The sequence below is a fragment of the Hydractinia symbiolongicarpus genome, chromosome 4 (assembly GCF_029227915.1).
Source record: "Hydractinia symbiolongicarpus strain clone_291-10 chromosome 4, HSymV2.1, whole genome shotgun sequence".
Lineage (NCBI taxonomy): Eukaryota > Metazoa > Cnidaria > Hydrozoa > Anthoathecata > Hydractiniidae > Hydractinia > Hydractinia symbiolongicarpus.
In genome coordinates this window covers 14,336,760-14,363,959 of record NC_079878.1, presented here as the reverse complement: position 1 = coordinate 14,363,959, position 27,200 = coordinate 14,336,760, and the positions used below count along the sequence as shown (strand labels likewise).

The window sequence follows — 27,200 nt, the reverse complement described above, 5'->3', positions numbered from 1 at the left end:
ATAAAGGCACCAGTGTAATAAAATGACTAATTTAATTTTCATTTTTTTCATTTTATTTAGAAATATAGTATCAACAATCTTTTGCTCTCATTTAAGAGAGCAAATAATATATCTGCATTTTCATTTGATGTTTACTTAAACTCAAGAATAGTTCAAACTTCAACTTATGCTACATCAAAACTCCTTTGCAATTTTTTCTTTCCTGGGGAAAACTTAAAACTTAACAAATGCAAAGTGAGACCAAGATTGCAAGATGGAGTCATACATCATTACAAGGTATATACATTATATGTATATTTATTTTTAAAAAACAATTTTATTTATTTATACAGACCTGTAGCCTAGGTCAGATTTAGCTATGATGTATTGGTGCAAATGCATGAATAAAAATTTGACTCAAAAAAGTTAGGGTGTATATGTATGCCTTTTTCTAAAATTTATGCCAGAGGTTCAAACTAATTGGGATAAAACATGTGCGCATGTCCACAGCTTAAAAAACAGTTTTTGTAGTTCCCACATCTCAGCGCCCAGGTTGCACAGTCTTAATTCTGTCAAAAATATAAATTACTGCTTTTTCGTCCTGCCAAGTATTTGATTCTCTGTTTCGGTGCTGGTTTCAATATTTTGTCAATCTTGTTGGGCAAGTATTTCTCTGATGTATTTCTTTTGTGTAGCCAACTGGTGTAAAATTTAAACTGTATGAAAGAACGATCCAGTACTAACATTAAAGGGAACCTGAGGTATAAAATGATGTTGGACTTATAGTATAGAGCTTAAAAAGTTAGCTAACAAGTCTTTTTAAATTTTTTAAAAAGGTCTTTTTGTTCTCCAGATATTCACATTTAAAGAATTTCAGATTTAATTATGCTGCATGAATTATGATGTCATATTTCAGTAATAGCAAATTTAGACATTTTCTTTCATCAGTAATTTTAGACCTGTTAAGGGGATGTGCATTCAAACTTTATCAATGCATAGATATTATGTTAATTGATTAACATATTTTTTTTTGCCAAAATGACACTTGTTTGTTCGTCCCAGGCCTTTAATTTTTGCTGACAACCTCATAACTTCGGATCTGCAATTTCCTCCAATTAGCGCAGAGTCTCAAATTAGCACAGATCTCTAATAAGCACCTTTTTGGGAAAATTTTATTATTATTGCTGCCCTCTATTAACACCACCCTCTAATTAGCACCACACACCTTAGGAGTCATTTTTTTTAAAATTAGTGCTGGGGCACTAAAAAGAGGAAATACGTACAAATAAAATTTTAAATGAGCACCAAGGCTAAACCTTTTGTTGAGTTTTGTAAAGTCTTTCATACCAGAATAGGTTGAGGAAATTATTTGTTTTGTTTCTTTTCCAAGGTTTTTGTGAGTTTCACTTGTCGATTAAAAAGTTTTTTATGAATTTAAAGAATCCTGATTGTTTTTTATTATTTTTATTATTATTCAAATTATTTACCCAGGATAATCCCTTCAGTTCCTATTCGTACTGCTATCAATGAGGGTCTTACAAGGGTTGTGCAAGCACAGCAATCGCTCAACTAGACAACCGCCTAAGATATTAATCCTTTTTCCATGCTGAGCACTAAGCCGAAAAGATGGATTCACAATTTTATAGTCCCTGGCATGACTCAGCCGTGGTTTGAACCCAAGACCTCCCGCACTGGAAGCGAACGCTCTATCATAAGACTACCAGTCGGTTTAAATACTTATGAAGTCAAGCTGATTGGTTTTTAAATGGCACTTGTTTTTTATCACTGATATCACATTTTGGTACAGAACGCTTGCAGTTTAAATTTAAATTCTATTTTTTTCACATTTTAGCTGAAACAACAAAACTTATGACAATAGTAGTTGGAGAAACTCAAGTCAAAATGTCCAAGATAGAATATTCTTTTAAAATGAAGGTGTAATACTTGAACTTTAATAAAACTAAACTTCAAATACGGCTTGATACTTTCCCTTAAGTCACAAGTATATATAAGAATTGTTGTTACTAAAGTGTTTATTGTAATTGCAAAGAAAAAAGTAGAATAAACGTGACAACAAATTTTTAAACAGTTTTGACCATTAGGAGGAATTAATAAAAGGCAGTGTAGGGGATCACAACTCCCTTGCGGGCCATGTAAACCTCTGTTGTTATGCAAAATTTGTTATGTAGGCATCCTAAATCCTTGTCAAAATAATCTTTCTTGAGGATGTTTTGTTTAGCAAAAGTAAATTTATTTTCAAAAGGACCACCTCGTCTCAAAGGCTGATGTTGTTGGAGACTTCTATTTAATATATGTTGTGCATATAAAAGCAGGGACAGGGACAATGTTGGGGGCCACTAAAAAATTGATTAAATAAAATAAAATAAATAAATAAAAGAAACGATCTTTGTGCTTTCAAGATGCTCTCGTAGCGATTGGTTATCAGGTTTACAGGCAACAGATGGAGCAACATCAAGATGAAATATCTCCTTTGCCATTGATGCAACAAAATATCCAGCATTCGCTGACTCACTTAACGTCATTGTCTCAGAAGATAGTGGACTCTTTGTAACACGATCAAGCTTCTTTGAGCGCCATGTGACAGGTGAAACATATCCATTACCACACAAGAAAACTATGTAAGCACCTTGTGAAGCACCTGTTAGGTTCGCTGTTTAGACATTTCTATTGATAATTGAAGGTAATTGATTTGGTCTACAAAAATCTCTGAAGATGTTTGAATAATGTTAAGTCCAATATATTTGAAAGCATAGCACTCCTGTTTACTAACTTTCAATATTGTCAAAATACCATTAATAACAGAAGACCTCTAATTGCTGGTGCCACAAGATAAAAAATCATCGACATGGGCCACCACAATGCCACACAGACATTCGTCATCATCATACCACAGAAACATTGCACTATCAAAACAACTTTTCTTCCCACCAAAATCTTTCAAAACTTCTTAAACTCTATTATACCACTCCCGTGGCGCGTCATTGAGACCATAAATACAGCGAATAAGTTTCCAAACTTTACCTTTTTCTCTGTACTCAGCAGGTGGTCGAACAAAAAAAATTTCTCTCTAACAAATTTCCTTGTAAGAAGGCTGATGTAATATCTAATGATTCCAACTTCCAAGACATTGATGTCGCAGACACAAACACCATTCTTAAAGCTTGGCGACTACAAGTTGGTGAATCAGTTCTACATTCTACAACCTCCTCAAAGCCTCGCGCTACTAACCTAGCTTTCAACAACGTAACTCCATTTATCTCCTTCTCTGTAATTACCCACTTGCATGACACTGTTGCTTGACCAACATCATCAACCCATTGAAACACATTATGATCACACAGATTAGAGAACTCCTTCTCCTTTGCATCAATCACAGCTTGTTTACACTCATCCGTTTCTGAAAGAAGCAACACAGTTTTCTCTGAAGCCAATTTTTCCACCAAGACACCTGATTCCAATTTATACTACTTGGTTCATCCTTTCCGGGCCTCAAGATATTAACCCAATCTCTAGAACCACCTGTTCTTTTTGGTTGCCTTGATAAAACTCTTGCCTGACCACCACGACCATCTGTCAGCATATAACAAATGTTAGTTTCTGGTTTAGGTTTACTGTGATTGGAGTATTTACTTTGGAGTATTTTACGTTGCCCTTCCTCGCAAATCTAGTAGTTTTATCTCTTTCTTTTGTAACAGTGCCATCTAGCTTCTTAGCATCACCTTCACCAAGTACCTCTCTAGCACCACTTGCTACCACTTCTTCAAACTTCAGCATCCATATCACTTATTGTCTCACCACAATTATCAGCATCTTCGCCTTCAATATTATTATCAACTACTTTCTCTGCTTCGTCATCAACATCAGATTCACTAACATCACTAGATTCCTTCTTATCTTTCTCTACTATTTCCACATCACTATCACTTTCATCTTCATCCTCCACTTCAGCAACAACATTACTGCAATTCTTCATTGCGTCTTTACTTCATTGGAGGATGTGGGTGACTGTACAGTTGAGGGAGGAATCGCTTTCATTAGTTGGCAAGGATGGCATCTGCAAAAGGAACTACCATGACGTATTAACACAAAGTTGCCTTCTTTACCAAGAACTGTTCCAGGACCTTTCCAATTCTTTGCATTCTTGCGCCTATAGAAAACTTTGTCGCTATTTGTGTAACGTTTCTCTGAAAAAGTGCAGACATTGTGTCTTAGAGCACGGCGAATGGTGTTATTTAATTCTGCCTTAATAAAATTTTCATGAGCTGAATGAAGAGCATTAAGATTTCGTCTTCCAATTTCACTGCAAGTAGTTAATTTTAAAGCAGGAGGTGAGTCAGATATTACCAAAGGTAAATTCACATTGGTGCCGAAAACAAGCTGGTTTGGAGAAAATTCTCCCGGATTTTGAAGCGCATTTTTCTCCGAAACTGCCAATGCCAAAGCAGTATCCATATTGCATTTAACATCTTCTTTGGTTTTCATCATCATTTCATAGAGCACTTTATTATTTCTCTCTACAATGCCGTTACTGAAAGGTGATTCACCTGGTGTTGTGCTAATCTCAACGCCTAACTTCTCACTCATCTCCTCCATAACTGCATTACAAAATTCCCCTCCACAATTGTGATGAAACTTTCTAGGTGCTCCCAAATAAGCTATCCATAATTGAAAAATTTTGCATACCACAACTTCTTTCTTCTTTGTATTAATCAAACATACAGCTGTGTATTGAATACCCGCATCAACAAGATGAAGGAACCACAACTTTCCTTTTTCCAGCTCTTTTAAATCAATACAGAAAAAATTGTTAAATTTATCGACACTGGCAGTCCAACAACAGGCCTAGGTAAGGTTTTTTGTAAAGCTCAAAGAACTTACAAGAAGAACAATCATCAATCAAACGAAAAAATTCTTTGTCACTGCATCCACTTTTCTTCAACAAGCCAACCAATTTTTCTTTTGACGCATAATTGACGATGAAGTTTTATTGCCTTCTTCTTTTTTTCTTTTTTGGGTAAGGTCAACAGGTTTTCTGTATGAAAAACAACTTTACAGTTTTCATAAGCTAACTCTGTCAATGACAGAAAGTAATGTCCTGATGAGCTACACTGAAGATCAAGATTTTCACCATCAATTATTGCACAATCGTTTTCAAAATCAAGGACTTCATACACAAGGACTTCATCGCAGGTTTAATATAAGCAATGGAATCTCATTACTCATAACATCAACTTTCAAAATATTCCGCTTTTAACCACCAAAATTTACTGGAATCTTCACACATTTGAAGCTACGACTCTCCACACCATCACCAAAACGAAACAGCGACTCACTTGAAACAGTACTTTGATGAACCTTTTGTCGATCTTTTTCACTTAACATGTTAACAAACTTATCAATCCACACCGATCTAGCCACACTCTTTGTGCACACACTGTCAAGGATACCTTTTCCCAGCATTTCTAACATCATACTTCCACTACCTTTCCCAGTCACTAGTGTAATATGAACAGTCATATTACTTTCTTCCACCACTTTCTCACGATGAGGACAATTTCCAACAAAATGTTTTGTTGACTCACAATGATGACACCGTAAAACATTCTCATGATGATGACAATTTCCAACGAAATTTTTTGTCGACTCACAATGATGAAATCGTAAAACATTGCCTTCAGAATCAACTGGGTTACCAGATGCATTTGCTGTGATCCTTTTCTTTGACTTCCAGGAACTGCTTCCACGGGAAAAATTTCTCCTGCCTCGTTTTCCATTACCATACTTGTCCTTGCCATAAGTATAATAAGCTTCTTCTTGCTTCACATGAACCACCTCAGAGCTGTCTTTAAACGAGTCACCAAATACTTTCTGTAGTTTGTCTTTCATATCCATGTACTCTAACTTGGCAATCAGTAGATAAATTTGCAGTTTGCAGTAAGAAAAACTCTTGCATACCCGACGGTAATTCTAGCTTGTACCGCTTCACTTCTCTGTATCATTTTTCATATTGCACAATGAAGGTTGAAAAATTCTCTCCACTACTCCTCCTATACTCTACAAACTCTTTGAATGCATGATATGCACGAGTTGTCTGTGAGTTTTTGTAGAATCACTTGGACACCATCATCTCCTTTCAAGTCATTAACTGATATGGCACGAACTTCTTCCCTAGCTTTACCTTTCAATGACAGATGTACAACAGGTCCTTGACGTTTAGGTTCTTCCTTTGTGAAGCATTGCCAAACTTCAACATCATTCTTCCATGATGCACAATCGTCGTCTTCTTCAGGCTCGAAGACCAGAGGTTATTCTATGGCACTCATTGTACACGTTTGAAGCAAAAGAGTCAATATAAATACCTCAGTATTCCAATTACACTTGGGCAGTGGATAACTTAGCCAGCTCTGCTACCATTGTTAAAGAGATATATAGGATATTACCTGTTGGTGTTTATCTCTTTGCTTCCCGTTTTGGTATAGAATACACCTCCCTGATGTTCTATTGTCTAGAGTACTATAAGAACAAAGAGAATCACAATATTAAACATTAACACAGATCACCTTTTATTTTTCTGGGTTTTTTTACTCGGTTTTTAAGAAATGGTATCCAATAATCAAAACCATTATGATTGTTTTAAAACCATATCAAAATTTTTTAAAAATCGGTCACTGATCAAACAAAGGTGAAGCGATTGAAACAAAGGTGAAGTGATTTGAAACAATTTTAAAAGGAAGATTTTTATTCTATTAGCCTAATTACAGCAACAATTCAGTTTTCTACGATCCTGCTGTTACTGCTTTTAGGAATTAGGTCATGTTGTAGCTTTCTATGGTCCCATTGTGCAACTTTAAATCAAATTAAGGTGTCACTTTCGCTTTCTGATCTAAGTCACGTTTTGTTAGCTTTTAAGCAAATTATGGTCACGTTTTAGCTTCCTACAATCACATTTTATGATTTTTAAACAATTTAGGGAGATGTTTTTGCTTTCTATCAGTCTATTTAGACAGTTTTTAAGCAAATTACATCTACATTTTAGCTTTTGATAGTTTTGGGATGAAGAAATATTTACATAATTTGATAATAATATTTTCTTTAGAAATCAGTGTGTGATAAACATGATGTGTTGAACATGTTTTAAAACCATTGGAACTGAAACAAATTTAACAATTTTAAAACAAATTAATACTAATTTTTTGAAATTTTTGTTTTTTTTTTTGAAATTATTAAGAAACAATTTTCATTTCAACAAAATGATTTGAAACTATATGAAAGGAATTAAAATGAATTTGAAATAATTTTTTAAAACAAATATTCATTTCAAATCACTAAAAATAAATATATGCATTAAAATGAATATTTTGAAGTGATTGTGGAGACGATCCATGGAGTGAATCATGAGTGGCGAATTAGCTGTGAAACATCTTTGATATCCACAAAAAACAAAAAGCATGTGACAAACTTCAATGACTTATAGTAAATAAATGTGAATTTTAAAATAAAACAGATATTGTGAGTTATTTCCAGTAATAAGTTTAGTCTGTTGTATGTTGTAAGGAAATGATCTATAACATTTTTTTGGTGTAACAGCTAAAGTGGGTATATTGTATTTTTCTTTTTTCTTGTGTCTTTTAGAGTTCTATTTCTGGTGAAAAAATTGTTGTTCGTTTATTTCCTCCCATTGTTGATCACTATGATTCCAAGGTAAAAAATCTGTTTTACCATTTGTAAAAATGTGGAATGTGAAAAATATAACAATAACAGCTTTTATCAATTTTTCCCCATCCTTTGGTGGGAAATACATTGCAAGTTGACCGCTTAGGCAAAAAAGAAACAAAAAAACAGCATAGGAATTTCTTTTACAATTTTTTTTAGCAATTTAACTGTATTGTGTAGAGCTAACGCTCATCAAAATGTATAGGATCACCTGGTTTTGATTAGCGCTTAAGAAGATTGGAGAGTTTAAAAATTTTGCTGACGTCAACAAAGTCCCATCAATGTACAAAAAAAATTTTGTTATAAATTCTTTTTTCGTTGCTTTTATTGTGTAGAACTTAAAATGCTGATCAAGACAATTGTGAGATGTGTTTTTGACGAATGGTTAAACATATACGGGAATTTAAGGTTTTTTGATGACATCATTAATCCTTCTGTTCCAAAACAGAACTTGACTTGACCCAGCTTTAGGAATTTGGCCCTAATTTAGCCTCATGTGGTCCCTAGTTAGGCATGCAGTTAAAAATAAAAAACATCACCATCCTGTGTCCAAGTTATTTGGCCTTAAAGTTTTAAGTTTGTTGTAATAGCTTTGTTAATTTAAATTAGACTATATTGTTGTTATTGTTATTCACATTGCATATGTTTTGCCATTTCAGCATTATTATGAAATTAGTCAGTTATTTATTGGTGGTACATGTGCATGCTCCTCTGGCTATCCATCACCTTGTGTAACTGCAACAGAAGATAATACCTTTAAAAACGATGGACTAAGAGAAATATTAGTATGTGCATCAGATCGTTGGCATTATGGCTACGGTAGGTTTTTTTCTTTTTCCTGGTACTTGTGCAAACTTGTGTTTCTGTATCTCATTAAGTAAAGTTAATTAAGTTTTCCAACTATTGGGTCCTGTTCCATTTTTGTTTTTGAAAAGTGGACCCAACTCCTATGCATCTGACTAATGCTTACCTTAGAATATTAGTATTCTGATATTAATAACTTTTAAAATTCTTGACCCGACCTTTTGAAGGCACAAATTATTGGTCATTTCTCAAGACTAAAATTACCTTGCAGCTCCCTTGGGAGGTGAATTTTCTATGTAATGTTGCCTTATGTACTTTTAAACATAATTTTTACTACATTGATTTGAACAATTATGTATTTTCCTAAATTTAGGATTTTTCTTTTATGCTAAGAAAAGAAGAAGGAGAGGTAATATTTTTTTTTTTATTTTCATCCTAATTTTAATTTTAATAAGAAAGTGTATTATTTTTTATTAAGCTATTTTGTGTGTGTATATTTAGAAGCAACATGCCCATGCAGCAGAGATGGGACTATGTATGGCTTATGTAAACCATTTATAGGCCTTGGATATCAATGTCCTTGCAAACATAACTTTGCTGGAAGTTTATGTGATAAATGCTCTAAAGGTCATTATGGGTATCCAAAATGCATTGGTTAGTATTCAAAGTACAATCTTTCTGAGCTTAGCTATTTTTTTTGTTCTTAAACCTCTTAATAGAATTTTCTAATGTGTAACTATTGCTGCTTTATGTGTACAGTGCTCCAAAACTAATAGATGACTAATAGATACAGGGATATTTGCACTGCTATGCTCAGTTCGCGAACTAACTTTTTGCGAACTATCATGTCTTATTTTTAATTTGAATCTTGCTGTGCTATATTTTTCAGTATGTGCTTGCGATTACATTGGATCAAAATCTTCTAACTGTAATTCAACAACTGGTCAATGTTCCTGTGAAGACAAATATTCTGGCTTAAAATGTAATCGCTGTGCAACAGGACGATATAACTTTCCGTTTTGTTATCGTAAGTATAAAACAAACTGGTCATAATAAACTTGAATTTTGTTTTACAATTTTTTTGGCAGAACATTTTGTTCTGTTGTTATAAATTTCTTTGAATGCTGTTTAAGCAATGAAATTCACTAAAAGATTAACACTGTGACTTCAATGTGTGGGCAAGTCCAAAACACTTTTTGGTCTGTATACTTTACCTTAAGTGGATAAAATTTTATGTGGATTTAATTCCAAAGACAAGCGAAAAAAAGTAATTATGAAAATATATATATAAGTATAAATTTGGAGTTGCTCCAGTTTATCTTCCCAAAACAACTTATAGTGCTTATTATGTAAACAGAGAAAGAATATCATCAAAAATGATTAAAAATTATCTCTGTTTTACTCTGCCCCTTAAAAAAACTCAAAAGAATAAGTTTCTCAACATTAATTTCATGTGGATTTTTTTTCGCGTTTGGCCAATTTTCAACTCAAGCTACTTTAAAAACTGAACTCGACCACACTGTGACAGTCAGGAAAACAACTTAGAATAGGAATAATAATGATAAATTTAATAAAATACATGTAAAACGTTTTTTTAAAAATCTATTTAGCATGTCCATGCCCAACAGATAGGACAAAAGATTCTGTGTGTGATGCCAACACTGGTAAATGTCATTGCCTTAATCGCTACAATGGAGAAAAATGCACATCATGTAAAAAATGGCTGGAAAATTGGCCAATTTGTCATCGCCCAGGTATACTTTTAAGTTGTATTTTTTTATATTTCCTATAAAAAAATGATTCAAAATCCCCATCTAAAATATTTCTGGTCTGCAAAAATTTGCAAAAGGTTGGTTAAAAAACAGCAAACAAATATTTTTTTAAGGACACCTTATATTTTATCTCATAACTTTCATGAACACAAAGGTAAATGAATGTATAAATATTTAAATTGTTCTAATTATTTAGGTTGTAAGTGTTCTAAAGAGGGTGCTATTGATGGAACATGTACTGATGGAAGACAATGTCATTGCAAGAAGGGTTACACTGGAAAGCGGTGTGATCAATGCATGCCAGGATTTGGAACATTCCCTAACTGTACTGGTGAGTACAATGTAATATATAGAATGTCGGTTTGGAGAATTTTATGTTGCTTTTGCAGCTGATTCCTGTTTAGTAAGGATTGGCGACTAAATAATGTGAAAACCTGTCTGACCATCTTGATGTAAAAACACTAATAATATTAATACTTAAGTAACTTTATTAAACCATAGGTTGCTGTGTAAAAAATGTAACATTTTTAGCATTTCTTGACAATTAGAGGTACTTGATGATCTTTATTGTGTATTAATTTATTGTTTATAATGCACTACTTAATTATTTGCAGATAATGCCATCCTTCAAACAGTAAATTTTTTCCATGCAACACTTGTAATCAAATTCTTGTGGGATTTTTTTACAAGCATAGATAGGCTGATAAATTGATAAATTAAGGGGAATGCAATATGATGCACCAGAACAAAGAAGTAAATAGCCACATTTTGACTGTCTTGGTCTTGAAAGATAAATCTACTATTAGTTCAATGGCGTTGTTTTAGACAATGAATTACTACACCTAAAGAGTCTGGTGCTTGTTAACTCATGAAAATCTGAAAAAAGAAATTAAATCACTGAGAATTATTAGAGAATGGCTTATCTGTGAAAATAAGTCACCGCGAAATGCTGAATTTTAATGGATGAGCTCAAGTAAACACAAAACTTAATCCCACGAGAATTTATCGCAATAAAGTAGTAGCCAGGTTCATCATACTTTGCAACAAAAAAATAGATCAGTAGAAACAGAATATAAAAGCTGTATAGAAACTATATGAAAACCATGTCTTCTGTGAAATGAAACTTAAAAATATATAGATTGAATATTGTGTCAAATGTTCACTTTATCATTCACTGGTTGTTCATGCCATCCTGTTACCAAGGTAATAAGCATCAAAAAGGCTTTACGGTCTAATTTAAATTTGGATGATGTGTTTTGATTTCCCTGACTAACTGACTTTGTGCAGTTATTTTTGCATGACTTTGTTAATTCTATAAAACATTGTAAAATAATAACATAGTTAGAATCTATTATGCGTAATCACTTAAGCAAACAATATGAAACAAAAAAAAAATAGTTGGGAAATCAATTGACAGTATTTTACTTTATAATTATTTTTGTTTGTATGGTATTTGGCCTCCGTGTTAGTTTTTTTAAAAGAAAATAAACTAAAGACTTCCAAATAAAGGTTATATTCTAAAATAAGTTCGTGTTTAGTAACATAGTTTAAATTATGTCATTTTGTTAATGTTCTTATTAAAATTAAAAAGTTGTGACGTTCATTAGCACAGGAAACAAACTTTCTTTGTTTTGCTGTCATCAAAAAAAATAACCAGGATATTGTCTTACTCTCCTCCACATGGTTATCCCAAAATATCTTAATAATGCTACATATGATTAAAATACATACAGTAGATTGTTTATCCACAACACATGGTGAAATAAGAAGTAGGGACAAAAGTTTTGTCAAAGATGTGACGTCATGACAAACTTTTATTGACACTTGTTAATCATTTTCTTTAAATTTATTATCGGAGTGTTTTTTTTTCAAAAGTTTTTGTTTTATGTCAATACAACAAACATTTCTGATTTTTAACAAAAATGTCGAAACATTTTGTTTTTCATTTACCCTGACATGGAGTTACACTGAGAAAATATAAAGAATCCTCACAAATTGGTTTTCTTTGGTGATGAGTTAATAGATAGATTTACTTGGGATTTGAGTGTTATCATTATATATTGTTTTTTGAAAGAAGGAACTTGTGGCAAGATGGTTGTTTTTAATACAATTTGTTTTTGTTATGTCTGATGCATAGTAATAACATAAGAAACTGTTGAAGAGATTTTTATATGAAATCTGTTTGTTTTTATTCATGCTATGATCATTTGTTTGTTATCATTTTTTTTTTCACACAACATTTTTTTTTTATTTTCGCTATGCAGTGTCTAAAGCAACCTTGTGTCTTTATCTAAATAACATTAAATGTTCAATTTATTATTTTTTCCCATGATGATTTACAATTTTTACTGTTATTAACACCTTAAAAAGTACTAATGTTTAATAATTATTATGAAATAGTTTATAGCTAATTATTTTGTGGTTTGAGTAATTAGCTCCAACTGAATCCTTAGCTGACCTTTAGAATTTAAGAGAATAAAAAAGTTTTTGTCGTTGCTGGAGTTATGGATTTTTCTATAAAAGCAATAGTGATTATAGTATCTGCTACACACTTGGTTTTAGCTTGTCATTGCAATGCTATTGGTTCCCATGACAACAATTGCAACCCTAAAACTGGCCAGTGTGCATGCAAACCATATTTTACTGGAAAAACATGTAATCAATGCACAAAACCTGGTTTGAAATATCCACGCTGTTATGGAAATGATAAATGCAAGTGCAGTAAAGCAGGAACAAGATTTGCAAGAAAAACAAATGGTCCGTGTATAAAAAGGGTATGTTTGTGTAACATTAAGTATTAAATGTTACAGTTGAATGCATTGCTCTCTATATATTTAAAAAAACTGTAAGAATAGCTTTTGATTAAGAACATGCCACACACATGGTGTTTTGTACTAACCAAGGCTGAGATTTCTTAATACAGTTTCTTAATTGTATACCAAATGCAGCAAAAAAAAACCCAAAAGAAGTTCTTCTACTCCAAAGTTTATATTAATTTTTATTATAATTCTGTTCTATTGCTACTTTTTCTGTACATTACTTGAATTGTTTGTCTATTTCTTTTATGTATCTATATTTCTGACATATTTATTATATTTCTGTTAGGTATCCTGCATATGTAAAAGGAATGTAAACAGTCCGAATTGTTCAGAGTGTAAAGTGAACCACTATAATTTATCATCAGCACACCCTGAAGGTTGCAAAGCGTGTCAATGTGATTCCTCTGGTTCTTTTGCTAGTTTAGCGTCTTGTGACAAGCATGATGGCCAGTGTGTGTGTAAACCTACTGTAGTTGGTAGAAATTGTAACAGATGCAAGGATGGGTACCATATGATGAATAGGTGGAATTTGTTTGGTTGTACAGGTATATACTACTTTAGTTTTTGTATTCAATATCTCTTGTAGGTATTTTTTTAGAACTATTTACTTTACCAATTTTTCTACCCTATTACCTCGCATATAATTCTACCTTGGGTAAAGTCTTGTGAACTTATACCAGGGCTTTTACCACCAGGCTTTCAGGCAAGAGTCTCTGTTTTGGAAAAGAGATACTATATTGAAATACTGAAAAAGATACTTCATTATACTTCCCAATTTATTAGCAAAACTTTTTTATCATAAAAATTTGCATATAATGTAGGGCATTAGGGTAAAAAAGATATTGAACGGCTATTCCAGATATTTGCATGAAAAAAAAATTAAATTGAATAAGGTGACTGAATGTATGATATTGTAGTTTAAATTTTAGTGTGCTTTTATAATAAAACCTGTTGTTTTGAATAGCATGCAATTGTAATATTGGTGGATCAGTGAATCCCAATTGCGCGAACAATGGAGAGTGTACATGTAAAGGAAATTTTGAAGGAAAAACTTGCAACAGGTAACTGACACTTTAAGTTCTGCGCAATGAAACTAAAAAGTCCAAATCCACACAATGATATGTTAATCCCATAGTTTTATATAAATTGACTCTTTGTGCTGTATGTAGTTTGCTGCATTGCGTATGCTAGTGAAATAGCAGCGTGTAGCCATACATATGTTTACATGCCGTGCAGGAATATAAGCTGAAAACATAGCCACATAAAATTAATTGTATTTTTTACTTTGTTGTATAGATGTGCCATGAAAGATACCTAGATAACCATTATTGTTTTTTAGATTAAAAGATGGACCATTCTATGTACCTGACTTCTATCACAATCTTATCGAAGTAGAGTCAGCTACAAGTAGTGGCAAACCAGTTGTGTATCGATACAACTCTGCTGAGTTTGCTAATTTTACGGGAAGGGGTTATATTGTCTTTGGAGGAGACCAGGTAGCCGTTATTAGATAACTGTACTCTATATTTCATCAATTATCAGAAAATGTAATCTCCAAATAGGATTTGTTAAATATTGATTTTTAATTTTAGACTGATGTCAAATTAGAGATTGAGGTTCCAAAAACAAGAAAATATCTTGTACTTGTCAAACACTACCTGAAAAAGCAAGACAAAACAACCATGGTCATATACTTAACTGCAAAAGGTATACATCCCAATATCACAAGTAGTTCCACGAAACAGTAAGAAATAAATTTGCTTTAATACTTATATTTCCTCAATATCCTGTATTGTCATTTTCAGACAAAGAAAGATCTTATGCTGCAGTCATAGATCTCTATCCAACAGCAGAAAATGTAAAAACAGGTCCATCTTATGCTCTGGTTAAAACAGCTGATGGTGAAAAAGAATTTGTTTTGACTAAAGGATCGTGGGAAATGGATATGTCATCAATATCAGCCGAACTGTTGATAGTAAGCAGCTAGTGGTTATAATAGTTGTTTAAGTACATTAACATTGCGTAATAATAGTAAAGATAGTACTATTAATTCTTTTTTAATGTAATTTAAAGGATTAACTTTGATTGTGTTTTCATGTCCATAAAGGATCATGTTGTGATCATACCTGAAGAATACTACACTGCTAACAAATTACAACCAGACGCTGTCTTGCCTTGTCTAGCTGGTCAAGCGAAGGGTACGATTTGTAAAATGTATAAATACATCAGTATGCAAAAGTTTCAGATGATTCAAGCAGAAAGTGGAACGAATAGTAAAGGCTTTGGATTTGATGTTGTGCGAAAGACAAACTTGTTTAAAGATCCCGATCTGCTTTTGCAACTACCAGTGTTAAATGACATGGCGGAGTTAAGCAGAAAACAGGTAGATTTTTTACCTGTATGAATGTCATGTAAATCAAAGTTTGTGTCTGTTTACGCAGTGTGGACATACACAATTTTGCTTACACACAATAAAAGCTACGTTGAATTTTAACAATTTAACAAATCCTTTTAATAAGCCAATAAGTAAAAATCTGCATAAGATTTGAGCATGTTTTTGCTAGACCTTTTACAGTAGACATGACTTTTGTTATTTCAGCACTTCTTCACAGTTAGTTCAGTATTTCTTGATAATATTATTCTATAGTATTGCTTTGCATCTATGAAATTTTTGTCTTAGATAGCACTGACACTTGAAGTAACTGCTACTACAACCAGCAATTATCATCTTGTTGTGACCTATTTTAATCCACACCTACGCACATACAGACTCCAAATGTATGACGGTAAGTAGATTGTTCTTATATCTGTTTCGAAATATTCAAACAAAGAGGAATCGAGTAATAATTTAATATTTAGTTCCATCTAGGAAAAATTGTAGGTGCTCGTTGAGTGTTAACAGAAATTGAATATAAAATTTAAAGCAAGTGGTATGCAGGGTAAATTTTAGGTGTTTTATGAAAACTATGAGAGATCATGTATCTGGAAGAAAATTGATTGTTTTTAAGCTGATTTTTAACCCTGCAATTTGGATTAATTTTTTAAAAACCTTGAAGATTTCGTAACGTCCAGTTCACTACAACTACTTGTTTTTAGATGAGATTTTTTATAGTCTTTTACGTTAAGATTATTTGACAATTCTGTAAAATCAATTGTAAAAAGTCACAAAAAGTCACAATACTACTCAGTAAATCACCCTGAATTTGATCCAATAAGTTCGCTAAACACCCTGTGAGACACATTATAAAGTTAAAGAAATTTGTTTACAAGGCTAGACACGACTGCTTCAACTTACGTTTCTTTTGTATTCATTATGTAGGTGAAAGTGGAAAGCGGGGTTACATTGAAGCCATCCCTTGCTTGTATCAATTCTTATGTCGAGTTGTTGTTCTACATACCAATGGCTATCCATTGTCGCTTCGATATGAAATCAACCAAACTTCAGAAATTACATTCATCGGAAATATAAGAGATTCACTGGCTATCGTAGGTTACAATATTCCATGGTTTATGAAAAAAATCTTAGTAATGATTAGACCTACAGTTCTCTTATAACTTTAGCCATTGAGGTGTAGGTGCTGGGTGTATGTAATTGCTATCAGGTGACTCGACCTCCTAACAAAGCTTTTGATTAATTGGAAAACCCGTAATTTAATGAAGCATACTCCCCGGAAACCTTCTCCCCGGAAACCTTGCATCATTGAAGATTTTGCCACCACTACTAATATCCTAATATCGTTATCATAAAGCACAGGAAAATTAGAAAATATCCTTCGGTTAGGGAAATTTACTATCTTTGTGACGTAAATTAATATTTAAGTGCTTTGTAGTGCGTTGTTAACCTTTTTTTAGAGCTTGAAAAAAAAACAGTTTTCAGGAAAAAAATAAAAGAGAAAGTCAGTGAATTTTGTTTTCGAAAGCGGACAGACAAATAAGTGGACAAATATGACTCATTAATAAATTCTCAGTTTTCATATTTTTAATTAATTTTATTCTTTTTTTAAGTATTTTTCCCTGTTGTTAGTAAGCGTTATTTATTTCTTAGGATTACATCTCATTGCTGCCCACAGAAGAATGGTCACCAGATTACTTGCTACCTCACAAGCTGTGTTACATGAAAAACAATGTTTGTTTACAAAATGAGAAATTTCAAACTCCTCAAGACTCAGTACCAATAACACCAGCATCTGCTAATCCAGCAAATCCTTTAACAAATTCAGTGTATGCTGTCTCTGAGGTAAGTTGGAAATTTTTTGACTAATCGCCCAATTTATTAGATTGAGAAACTGTAATAAAAGGATTCATTTTTTCTAGAAATCAGTTTTTTTCACAGCTTCACTTTTAAAACAAGCCACTTACTTTCTGGTATACCAGTACTACCAACCCAATCTTCCCAGCTTTCACGTTAAAATCAAAATCATACAAGGCACTGTCAAAGATTATGGCTTGGTAAAAGTACAGCATTGTTCGGCTAATTCAGGATGTCGTGGTGTTTATAAGAATGGGGCGTTACAAGGTGACGTCACAGTGGTGTTTGAGATTCCAACAGGGAAAGAACTATGGATTGTAAGTTAAGCCACATTTTGGATTATAAACCGCATTTCTTCTTTTTAGCAAACGCTCTTATAACCACCAACCACCTAATTTTAAGCATCTCGATTTAATTAGAGCGTGGGGTGGTTCTTACAGGTACGATATTGATTAAATCTAAAAATAAACGCCCGGGCGGTTAATGTAGAAAATACGGTAGTTGTTGTTGTTGCGTTGCGTGTCAAAATAAGAAATATATTATATTCGGAAGGAAGGCTATTATCTATCATATTACACATATTTCAGGACTCTACGTTTTTGGTTCCTGAGGCCACTTTCCTAGAAGATGTTTTGTTACCTAAACGAACTGAATTCCCAACAAAGTTTAAACGTTCATGTTTGGACAAAAATTCACTCCCTTTAATGAAAGCACCCGAGGGATTCTGTATGCAAGCATTGGTCACACTAACATCGGAGTTTACAAACAAGACCTATCGATGCAACTGCAACCAACGAGGTTCATTGACACTAGATTGTGCAAAAATAGGTGGCCAGTGTAGCTGTAGGAAGGGTGTAGTTGGAAAAAATTGCGATAAATGCCAAACGGGATACTACGGTTTCCCTTATTGTAAAGGTATGTTAAAACACTTGTTTTTGTATGTTGTTTTGTTGTTTTTATTTTACTAGTGATTTAAATTAAAATATACTTGCTAGAGTGTCAGACTTACAGTATGACTGCACTTGTGTACTTACTTACCCATCATAAAAATGTTTTCATATATTTCATTCCGGTATACATATTTGCTGAGGTGAAAACCAGACCGAATTTGATGGTACTGCCATAAATGTGCTCTGATATTGACAAATGAAAAAAACAGTGAAATTCTGTTGTTATGTGCTTTTAAATTACAAATACAAAGTGTTTCAATGCGGTTCTTTGAATTTCCTACCTATTATGGACAAAAAAGATTGGACAAAATTAGGGCGGACAAAAGTAACAACATTTTTTGACAAAAAATGTAGACCAACGAAAATTTTGTCGGACAAGGTATATGCAGGCGATACAACACCTGCATATTGTGTAAGCTTATTGACATAAATAAAAAGTTGAGTTGTGTTCTAGCTTGCAGCTGTTTCATTGGAGGATCAATCAGTGCAGAATGTGATCGATATGGTCATTGCAAATGTACCCCGAAATATCACGGTCGTAAATGTAATCGCTGTGTTAAAAATCACTGGGGATTTCCTGATTGTCGAGGTTTGGTGAAGTCTAGTTTGCTTTTTTTTTAAATTTTCGTCAACTTTTGCCAGAACACATCCGTCAGTATTTTCTTCCAATCATTATTCTTTATTTGGTAAATTTCGCAGGGATGACATTTCGCGGTTCAGTTTATCCGCGAAAATTGAACATGTGGCGGGAAATTATTTTGGCAGATGAGCCCTTCTACAATATTTTGCAGGGGCTTAATTTCATTTTCCGACATTTTTGTCTATTTTTAAAACTCGCAAAATTAGCTCTCGGTAATTTTCGTGACAAGCAGCCAAATCTATTGTCGAAAAATTGAATTTACAAAAGTAAACCTATAGATGACTAGAGTTTATTTTAAAAGATAGAATAGATTATATCTCATAATTTTTACTCATTTTTTTTCTTATGGAAAACGGAAAGGTGACAAAGGAATTAAGGAAAAGTACGAACGCTTGTGAAAGTGAAGGTTTTAAACATGGAAAATTTTCGGGAATTTTCTTATATAAATTTCGCAGATCAGAGAATTATTCAATTCGCTGGGAAAAATTTGCGGATGGATACTTTCCTGCTTGTCGCGGGGACTTAAGTTCGCGGATTAGGACAAGATCTGGGAAATCTGCGAAATTTAATCCCTGAGAAAATTTATCCTGATAAAGTAATTAACGTAGCTACAGTTATTATGTTTATATCACGAATTGTGTCATTGCAAGAAGAGCTTTTAAGAGTTAAACATTTGTCTTTCACGTAGGATAAGTTTCGAAAGCCGTCATAATCACCGTCATAATCACCAGTGTTAATACAGACAGAATTTATCACACTTTTATAGTATCTATGAATTTCCAACGGCAGTTAAACTCAAGACTTCTTAAACTGTAAGCTGCCACTGTACCTCAATGTATAACTTGACAAACTTTTATATATTTCTTTTTAATTTAATTTTCCACTACAGAATGTTCTTGTGACTGGCGTGGCTCATTTTCGTCAGCCTGTCGCGGTCACGATGGTCAGTGCTCATGTTCGCGCAACTATGGTGGACAAAAGTGCGACAAATGTCGAGTTGGATTCTTTGATTATCCTTCTTGTCGAAGTTGTAACTGTAATGCAGCCGGTATCATCACGACTGTGGCAACTCCGACCGGTTGCTATAAAAATGATCCGGTAAGTATATTGTAATATTGATCTTTTCCACAGTTTTCCTGCTATCCTGATGTGTTTGCGATTATCCCTTTCCACGTTCAGCAAATCGGTAATTACAAAAATAGCTTGAAAGTTTAAACTTATGTGATTTCGGGTCGTAGCAACACAGAAACATCCTTTTCCGCCCGTTCACTATCCTCTTTGACAAGTATTTCACCATCTTCTGTTCATTAAATATACAATAGGAGTTGATGGAGCATTGGAATCCGCAACACCAATATTACAAGGTGTAAACTTTCAAAATTGCACTTTTAACATCAGCCTAAATCCGTCTGTGCTTTAAGAGAACTGTGCTTTAAGAGAACTGTGCTTTAAGAGAACTGTGCTTTAAGGGTTAGGATATTCTTCATGAGTAGGAGTTAATACATTTTAAATCCATTGTCTTTCGTTAACCTTCTATTATGACTGGTAAATGGAATGTTTCTGTTCTTAACAGGTCGCTATTGACATCTGTCTCGATGTATTTCATTCTGGGTAAACTTGAAATGTTGTAATTTTAGAATAGATGTGATTGTAAAACCAACGTGGAGGGAAGTTATTGCGAAAGATGTAAAGAAAATTTTTATGGACTTGATGTTCGAAATCCTTTTGGCTGTAAAAAGTGTAATTGTTCGTCGTTCGGTACTGTGCGAGGCTCTGGGACATGTCATAAACAAACCGGACAATGTGTATGTCAGACAAATGCCGCTGGTATTAATTGCGACTCCTGCCAAAATGGTTATTATGTTGTAAAAACGGATAAGATATTTAGCTGTCAACGTAAGAAAATAACTGAGTTTGGTTAATTATATATTGTAATTCTCGTTGTCTGTCTATCTGTAAGCCAATTTAAGAACAGGAGGTTTTCTAATCAAAAACGCATTATAATCGCACCTATAATGAAAGTAATAACCTCTGTCCAAGCAAATCTCTTTACTTCATGTAAACAGGTAGCAAATATGGACGACGGACGGAATATTCCTCAGGCTTACGACCAGTAGTATTAATTTATTGTAATCAATTTTTATGATTTTTAATGTTTATTTTTTCTTTAGAATTTTTAATTTGTTTCTTTACCATGCAAATATTATATATCCAACCGCTTGCGTCTTATTTTTAGCATGTCTTTGTAGCGCTGGTGGATCATTGCATAACGTTTGTGATAAAATCACCGGACAATGCAAATGCAAAGCTCGTGTGTCCGGATTAAAATGCGATCGAGTTACACCGGGTGACTATTACTTGCCTTCCATTGGACAGTTTGTCTTCGGATCTAAAGACATCACCCCCAGTGCAACTTTGGAATACCTCGATAGTTTTGATGGTGCAAAAGTAAACGGAAGTTTTGCTTCCATGCGTCAAACACTAGTTATTGAGCCGAGTGGTTACATCAGCGATGTGGATGCTGTTTCAACCGATGGCTTTTATTCAAACGTTAAATTAGTGCACAAAAGATCGTATTATGTGTTGATTCATTACGCGTTGTCAACGAAAGGTTCTAGAATTGATCTGGAGTTCACAAAAGACGGTGAGAGAAATATTTAAACAATGTCATTTTGTTTGTTTTTTATATGTAGCTTAAAGAATGGTTACAAATTAAGAAAAACATTAGAACATTACTAGTTTCAGTGAATAACAAGAAGAAGAAAAGAATGGAATCTTAGTTGGCTGACAATAAATATGTCGGTCTCATAATATCAAAAAGGTTTTACTCAAATGAACTTATTACTTACACACGCGTGTATAGCCAGTATGGAAAATGACCCAGTCTTTGTATATTCAATGGCTGTTGTGAAAGTTAAAAGTTTGTGCTATCTTCTTTACGTCTAAAGTTACATGTTTAGTGATACATGAAGAATTTAGTATTTGCAAACTTTTTTCAGGTGAATATATTCTCGTGACACATTACTTGAAAGCAAAGAAGACATTAAAACCCACTGTCGACATCGTTAAGAAAAATAATGCATACTTTGTCTTACAACTACCCGAGGGAAAGTGGAACTTGCAAGTTGTGTTTTACGAAACCATTTTATTTGTAAGTGTTCACATGCATGAAAATTTGTTTGTATAAAATAACCTTCATACGCTCTTCATTTGACAATACAGTAGAATTTAACAAAAGCGGATATGGTGTATATCTGTCCGAAACGCAAACTTCGAACATTCAGAACGAATTATTTGCTCTTAGTCAATATTTACAGAAAATGTCCATCGTGCGGACATATTTATAAAACAGACATTTTTTGCGCCAATGTTCTCTTCTTTAGACAGTACTGTAATACTATAAGAGCAAAACATTTTAATCTGGTCTGTATTTTACAGAACAACTTTTGATTTATAGAATCAGCTCACGATTGCACCTGTGGAACATTTCAGCAAACATAAAATATCACGATCGATTAATAATCCATGCATTTTACCAGAATCTACGCGGTACTGTGCGTTATACACGTATTTTGATGTAAAGAAGATCGGTGCTGTTATCGTAGAAGTGGAAAGCATGGGAGAAAGCTCTTCCGAATATTTCGATGTAAAGAAATACCCAGCAGCTAGTATTAATGGTGCACTATTGTTGAAAAGCGGCAAGGTATGATTTTCTGTTCGGTAAAATATCCACACGGTATTTTTTTGATAGACCAATGATCTATTTCCTTTTGAAGAGAGATAGTTTAAACAAACAAACTGTCCGCATCAGAGAAACTTAGTTTAAACAAACAAACTGTCCGTATCAGAGAAACTTAACTGTCCTTATCAGGGAAACTTTGTGATTCTACGTTGAAGTTGTTAAATTTCGCGCGTACAAAATTTTGTGTAGTCAGGTACCCTAAGAGTGCGTAATTTCGCGAAACTTAGCAAAAGGTACCCTAAGAGTGCGTAATTTCGCGAAACTTAGCAAAAGGTACCCTAAGAGTGCGTAATTTCGCGAAACTTAGCAAAATAGCTGAGTTAAGTACCTAAGAAGTTTAATATCGCGAAAGTAGACCTTATATTTCGCCAATTACGCTATGACAGCAAGTCATATGCTGGTGAAATGTACAGACATTTAAAAAAAGATATAATAATTTAAATAATTGAGATTGTAATAGCTGAGGTGATTAAAAGAAACAATGTTCTTACATTTGTGCGAGTTTGCTGTGATCTCGATACAAAGCAATTTATGCAGACAGTATCAAATTTTCCCTAATCTAGCAAATTCCTTTTTTTTACGTTTATTTTTTTTTTTTAGTTGGTTCGATAAGTCGCAAAATTCTCCCCTTGAAAATTTGTATGAATTTAGTTTGTTTTTTTTGTTTCGTTTTGCATTTTTTTTTAAATATTATTCTGTATAGTAGCAAGTAAAATAGCAAAATAAAATTCGACTTTTAAAAATATATTCAACTATTTTTTCCTGCTTTTAGAACTTCCGTTTCACTTCATATGTCGACCAAAACGAAGATTTTTATGTCATCATTCAATATTTGAATATGCTGAAATACAGTGTTAAACTAGAAATAGAGATTCAGAATGGCTACCTTGTTGAGACAGGTATACACTTTGTCATGAAATCATTGTTTTGAACGTGTGTACTTCTTAAAGCTGAATTATTAGTTCCGCAATGTCATTATGAATGAACTGTGTCATATTGTCTTTTGGTATATTTTAATCAGCAATTTTATTTATATATTTTTTTATTAAGGTTTTGTAGAGTTGCCTCCATGTTCCTATGCATTTGGTTGCCGTGAAACTGTTGTACTCAGCGACGGACGCAAAGCACCATATAAGGGAGGACGACGAAACAGATATATTTCTTTGAAAATAATCAAAGGAATTGAAATCTTTATCGTAAGTTATTAGCCGAATTTTCAATAGTTAATTTTTTAGTAGCGTAAATTAACATTGAAATGGTGAAATACACGAGCAGATATACCCGTGGAAATTTCGAGATGATGAATTCTCTTTAATATAGTTATGTATTAGCAATTTTCAATTTAAACCAAGCATCTTATCGCTGCTACAGTCAATTTAAACCAAGTATCTTATCGCTGCTACAGTCAATTTAAACATCACTGCTACAGTCAATTTAAACCAAGTATCTTATCACTGCTACAGTCAATTTAAACCAAGCATCTTATCGCTGCTACAGTCAATTTAAACCAAGCATCTTATCGCTGCTACAGTCAATTTAAACCAAGTATCTTATCACTGCTACAGTCAATTTAAACCAAGTGTCTTATCACTGCTACAGTCAATTTAAACCAAGTATCTTATCACTGCTACAGTCAATTTAAACATCACTGCTACAGTCAATTTAAACCAAGTATCTTATCACTGCTACAGTCAATTTAAACCAAGCATCTTATCGCTGCTACAGTCAATTTAAACCAAGTATCTTATCGCTGCTACAGTCAATTTAAACCAAGTATCTTATCACTGCTACAGTCAATTTAAACCAAGTATCTTATCACTGCTACAGTTAATTTAAACCAAGTATCTTATCGCTGCTACAGTCAGCAATAACTAGAAAGACTAGCCTAGAAAGATTCTGTAGACTGACTGTGATTCTTATTTCTTACTAGGATTTTCTGTCATTTGTACCAAGCATACGATGGAGTACAAATCTAGTCACTCCAGCGTTTTATTGTTTACGTCGTGGTTCAAGATGTTTGGACAGTTCGTTCCCCACGACAAACAACATGCTAACCATCGAAGCTGAATCTGCGAAAGGAGTTTCTTCCTTCAACAGCTCTCCCCCAGATGGACAGGCCTCCACAGTAGCTTTTTTAGTTTCTAAACATTCGGTAAGTCATAGTGTTCACGTGGTTTTATTTGTAATGAAAATCGCTTGTAGGTTGAAAATCTTTCAGATACTTTGATAGAAATAAAAAACGATGTATTTGAGATTAGAAGAAGAAATTTTCTATTAATAACATTGCCCAACTCTTCAAAATTAAAACATATTTTTTTGTAGAGACATCTTCGTTGGTTAACACCTCTAAAGATAGGAAAATACTATCTCATAATACATTACTATCAAACCTTGCATGAGGATTTTTTGGCGAAAATCGTATTAAGCACGTATAATAGCGCCGTTGCTGGAAAGGTACTTTATTCCTCCTTGTTGACTACTGTTGGAAGTCAAAAAAATTGTTTTGGTCCAACGTAGGATGTTTTTTTTCAATTTTCGTTTAATTTACAACTTTTGTTTACGAATAAATTTTTACTCTTAGGTAAAATTTGATCATTGTCCAAGTATGTACGGCTGTCGTACCGTCGTGTCCTATTTTTATGACGACGCATTGCAGCTGTTTTTTATCAGTGGTAACATCTTAAAAGCGACGTTTACTATGAAAACAACAAACCAAGTCTGGGTGGTTAGTGAATTTAAATTTATTTTTGTGTTGTGTTTTTGCTGCTTTGCTATTTTAACGAATGGCCGTATTTTGTCTAAAATATGGCTGTCGAAATCTATTTGTGGTGAAAATGCACGAAAAGTACGGCTTTGCTACACGGAATATAAAAGACAGGCGACACCGTAGATTTATCGACGGGCAACGACTAGTTCTCTATAGTAATAACCGCGTTTTGGTCAAGATAAAAATTCACGAAATAGCGATGCACAAACTACGGCGGCCGAATATCTCTAAATTTCCATGAGTTGATAACTATTTTTTGAAACTAAAACGCATGTATCTGTGATTGTGTTACGGAACTATTTTCTACTTTCTGTTTTGTATTTAGGACCGAATCACGTTTGTATCTCCAGTAGAATATAACAACAATCCGAATATACTAAAAGTTAGTCCACTGGATTTATCAAAGCGTTATTTACGTAAATGTGTCGGCCGCAAAGATGTTTACATCGAACAAGCAAACAAAGATTTTTGTCGCTCATCTGCGTTTGAACTAACTCTTGGATTCAATAAAATTCCTCAACCCTGTAGATGTAACCAGCATGGTACATTACCGTCTGCAAAATGTGACGCTTATGATGGTCAGTGCACCTGTAAAGCTGGCTTTTATGGTAGAGATTGTTCGAAATGTGAAGATGGTTATTTCCCATACTGCAAACCGAGAAAAAATCTTTACAGATAATATGACGTGAATAAATAAAAAAGAATCGTTGTTATAAATATGCAGGAAAATAACTGGACCAAGACAATTACACAGTTTTCCTATAAAATAACACGCGTAGAAAGTGGTTGAAGATGACGAGGTCGTATGTCGCCAGCGGTGTGTCAAAATGTTTGCGCACAACATAATTACAGGCTGAAATCTTTGTTTTAAATAAAGTTTTTTTGTCGCACGAAAATGTTGTTGAAATAACACCACGGTCGTATTGCAGGTTGCCCGATCTATGAGCTCTGGGCTTTTTCTTTTTATATATTTATTTTTTAAGAAATATTCTTGTCCAAAAAGTCTGTGTTGCATTGCAAAGAAAAGAAGGCATTACCTTGCGATAAACAATGTGTTGCGTCGTTTTTTTGTGCAAGTTTTGTTTTTTTCTATAATGCAAGCCTGTCTATTTTTCTATGTTTCTTAGTTTTTTTCTGAGCCTCATGTTTCTTATTTACGTGTTTCCAAAAGAGAAAAAGACATGTATCGCACGTTTGCCGCAATACGTTTGTCACATGACGGTAGTCTTTATTAGAAATTAAACTTCCAACATCATCTCTCGTGACAAAGTACAAATAATTTTTAAGAGCAAGAATTTGCGTATTTTTAATTTACAGCAGTTTTTTTATGATTGTATTTACTAGATAGAAATAAAAAACATTTTTATCCGAATATCGTTAAATTTATGTGTACGATCATTTCTGATGTTTTGGGTATCAGCACCTCGATGTTGGTGAAGAGAGTACATCAATGTCGATGCATCTTAATTAATTGAAGTGGTGTATTAGTTGTATATTCATCAATTAAGGTTTAAAGACCTGAAGAAGTTAGGAAAATGGAATAAAAGAACAATTGGTTCAAAGGGGCGGTCATTTTTTAAACACTATATTTACTCATTACAACTTTATTATAACACCACTGTAAAATCTATATAGCTATATATAATGAGAATAATTTTAATATATTACAAATATATTGATAATTTAGTAATTTTTATTATATTGTTTACATGTATTTACAACAGAACTATGATTGTCGCTACGA

General features: G+C 33.3%; 1 protein-coding gene across 1 annotated transcript; it reads left to right on the top strand.

Annotated features, from left to right (window-relative positions):
- The first annotated feature begins 212 nt into the window (after positions 1-212).
- On the top strand, positions 213-27,200 carry LOC130641487 (laminin-like protein epi-1). Its single transcript, XM_057448300.1, has 19 exons — positions 213-267; positions 15,391-15,491; positions 15,789-15,894; positions 16,428-16,594; positions 17,154-17,345; positions 17,423-17,674; positions 17,945-18,272; positions 18,762-18,896; positions 19,837-20,045; positions 20,585-20,843; positions 21,184-21,591; positions 21,947-22,098; positions 22,405-22,650; positions 23,462-23,588; positions 23,740-23,885; positions 24,620-24,841; positions 25,012-25,143; positions 25,271-25,414; positions 25,782-27,200. The coding sequence occupies exons 1-19, from the start codon at positions 228-230 to the stop codon at positions 26,133-26,135; spliced, it is 3,720 nt and encodes a 1,239-aa protein (XP_057304283.1). The 5' UTR covers positions 213-227; the 3' UTR covers positions 26,136-27,200.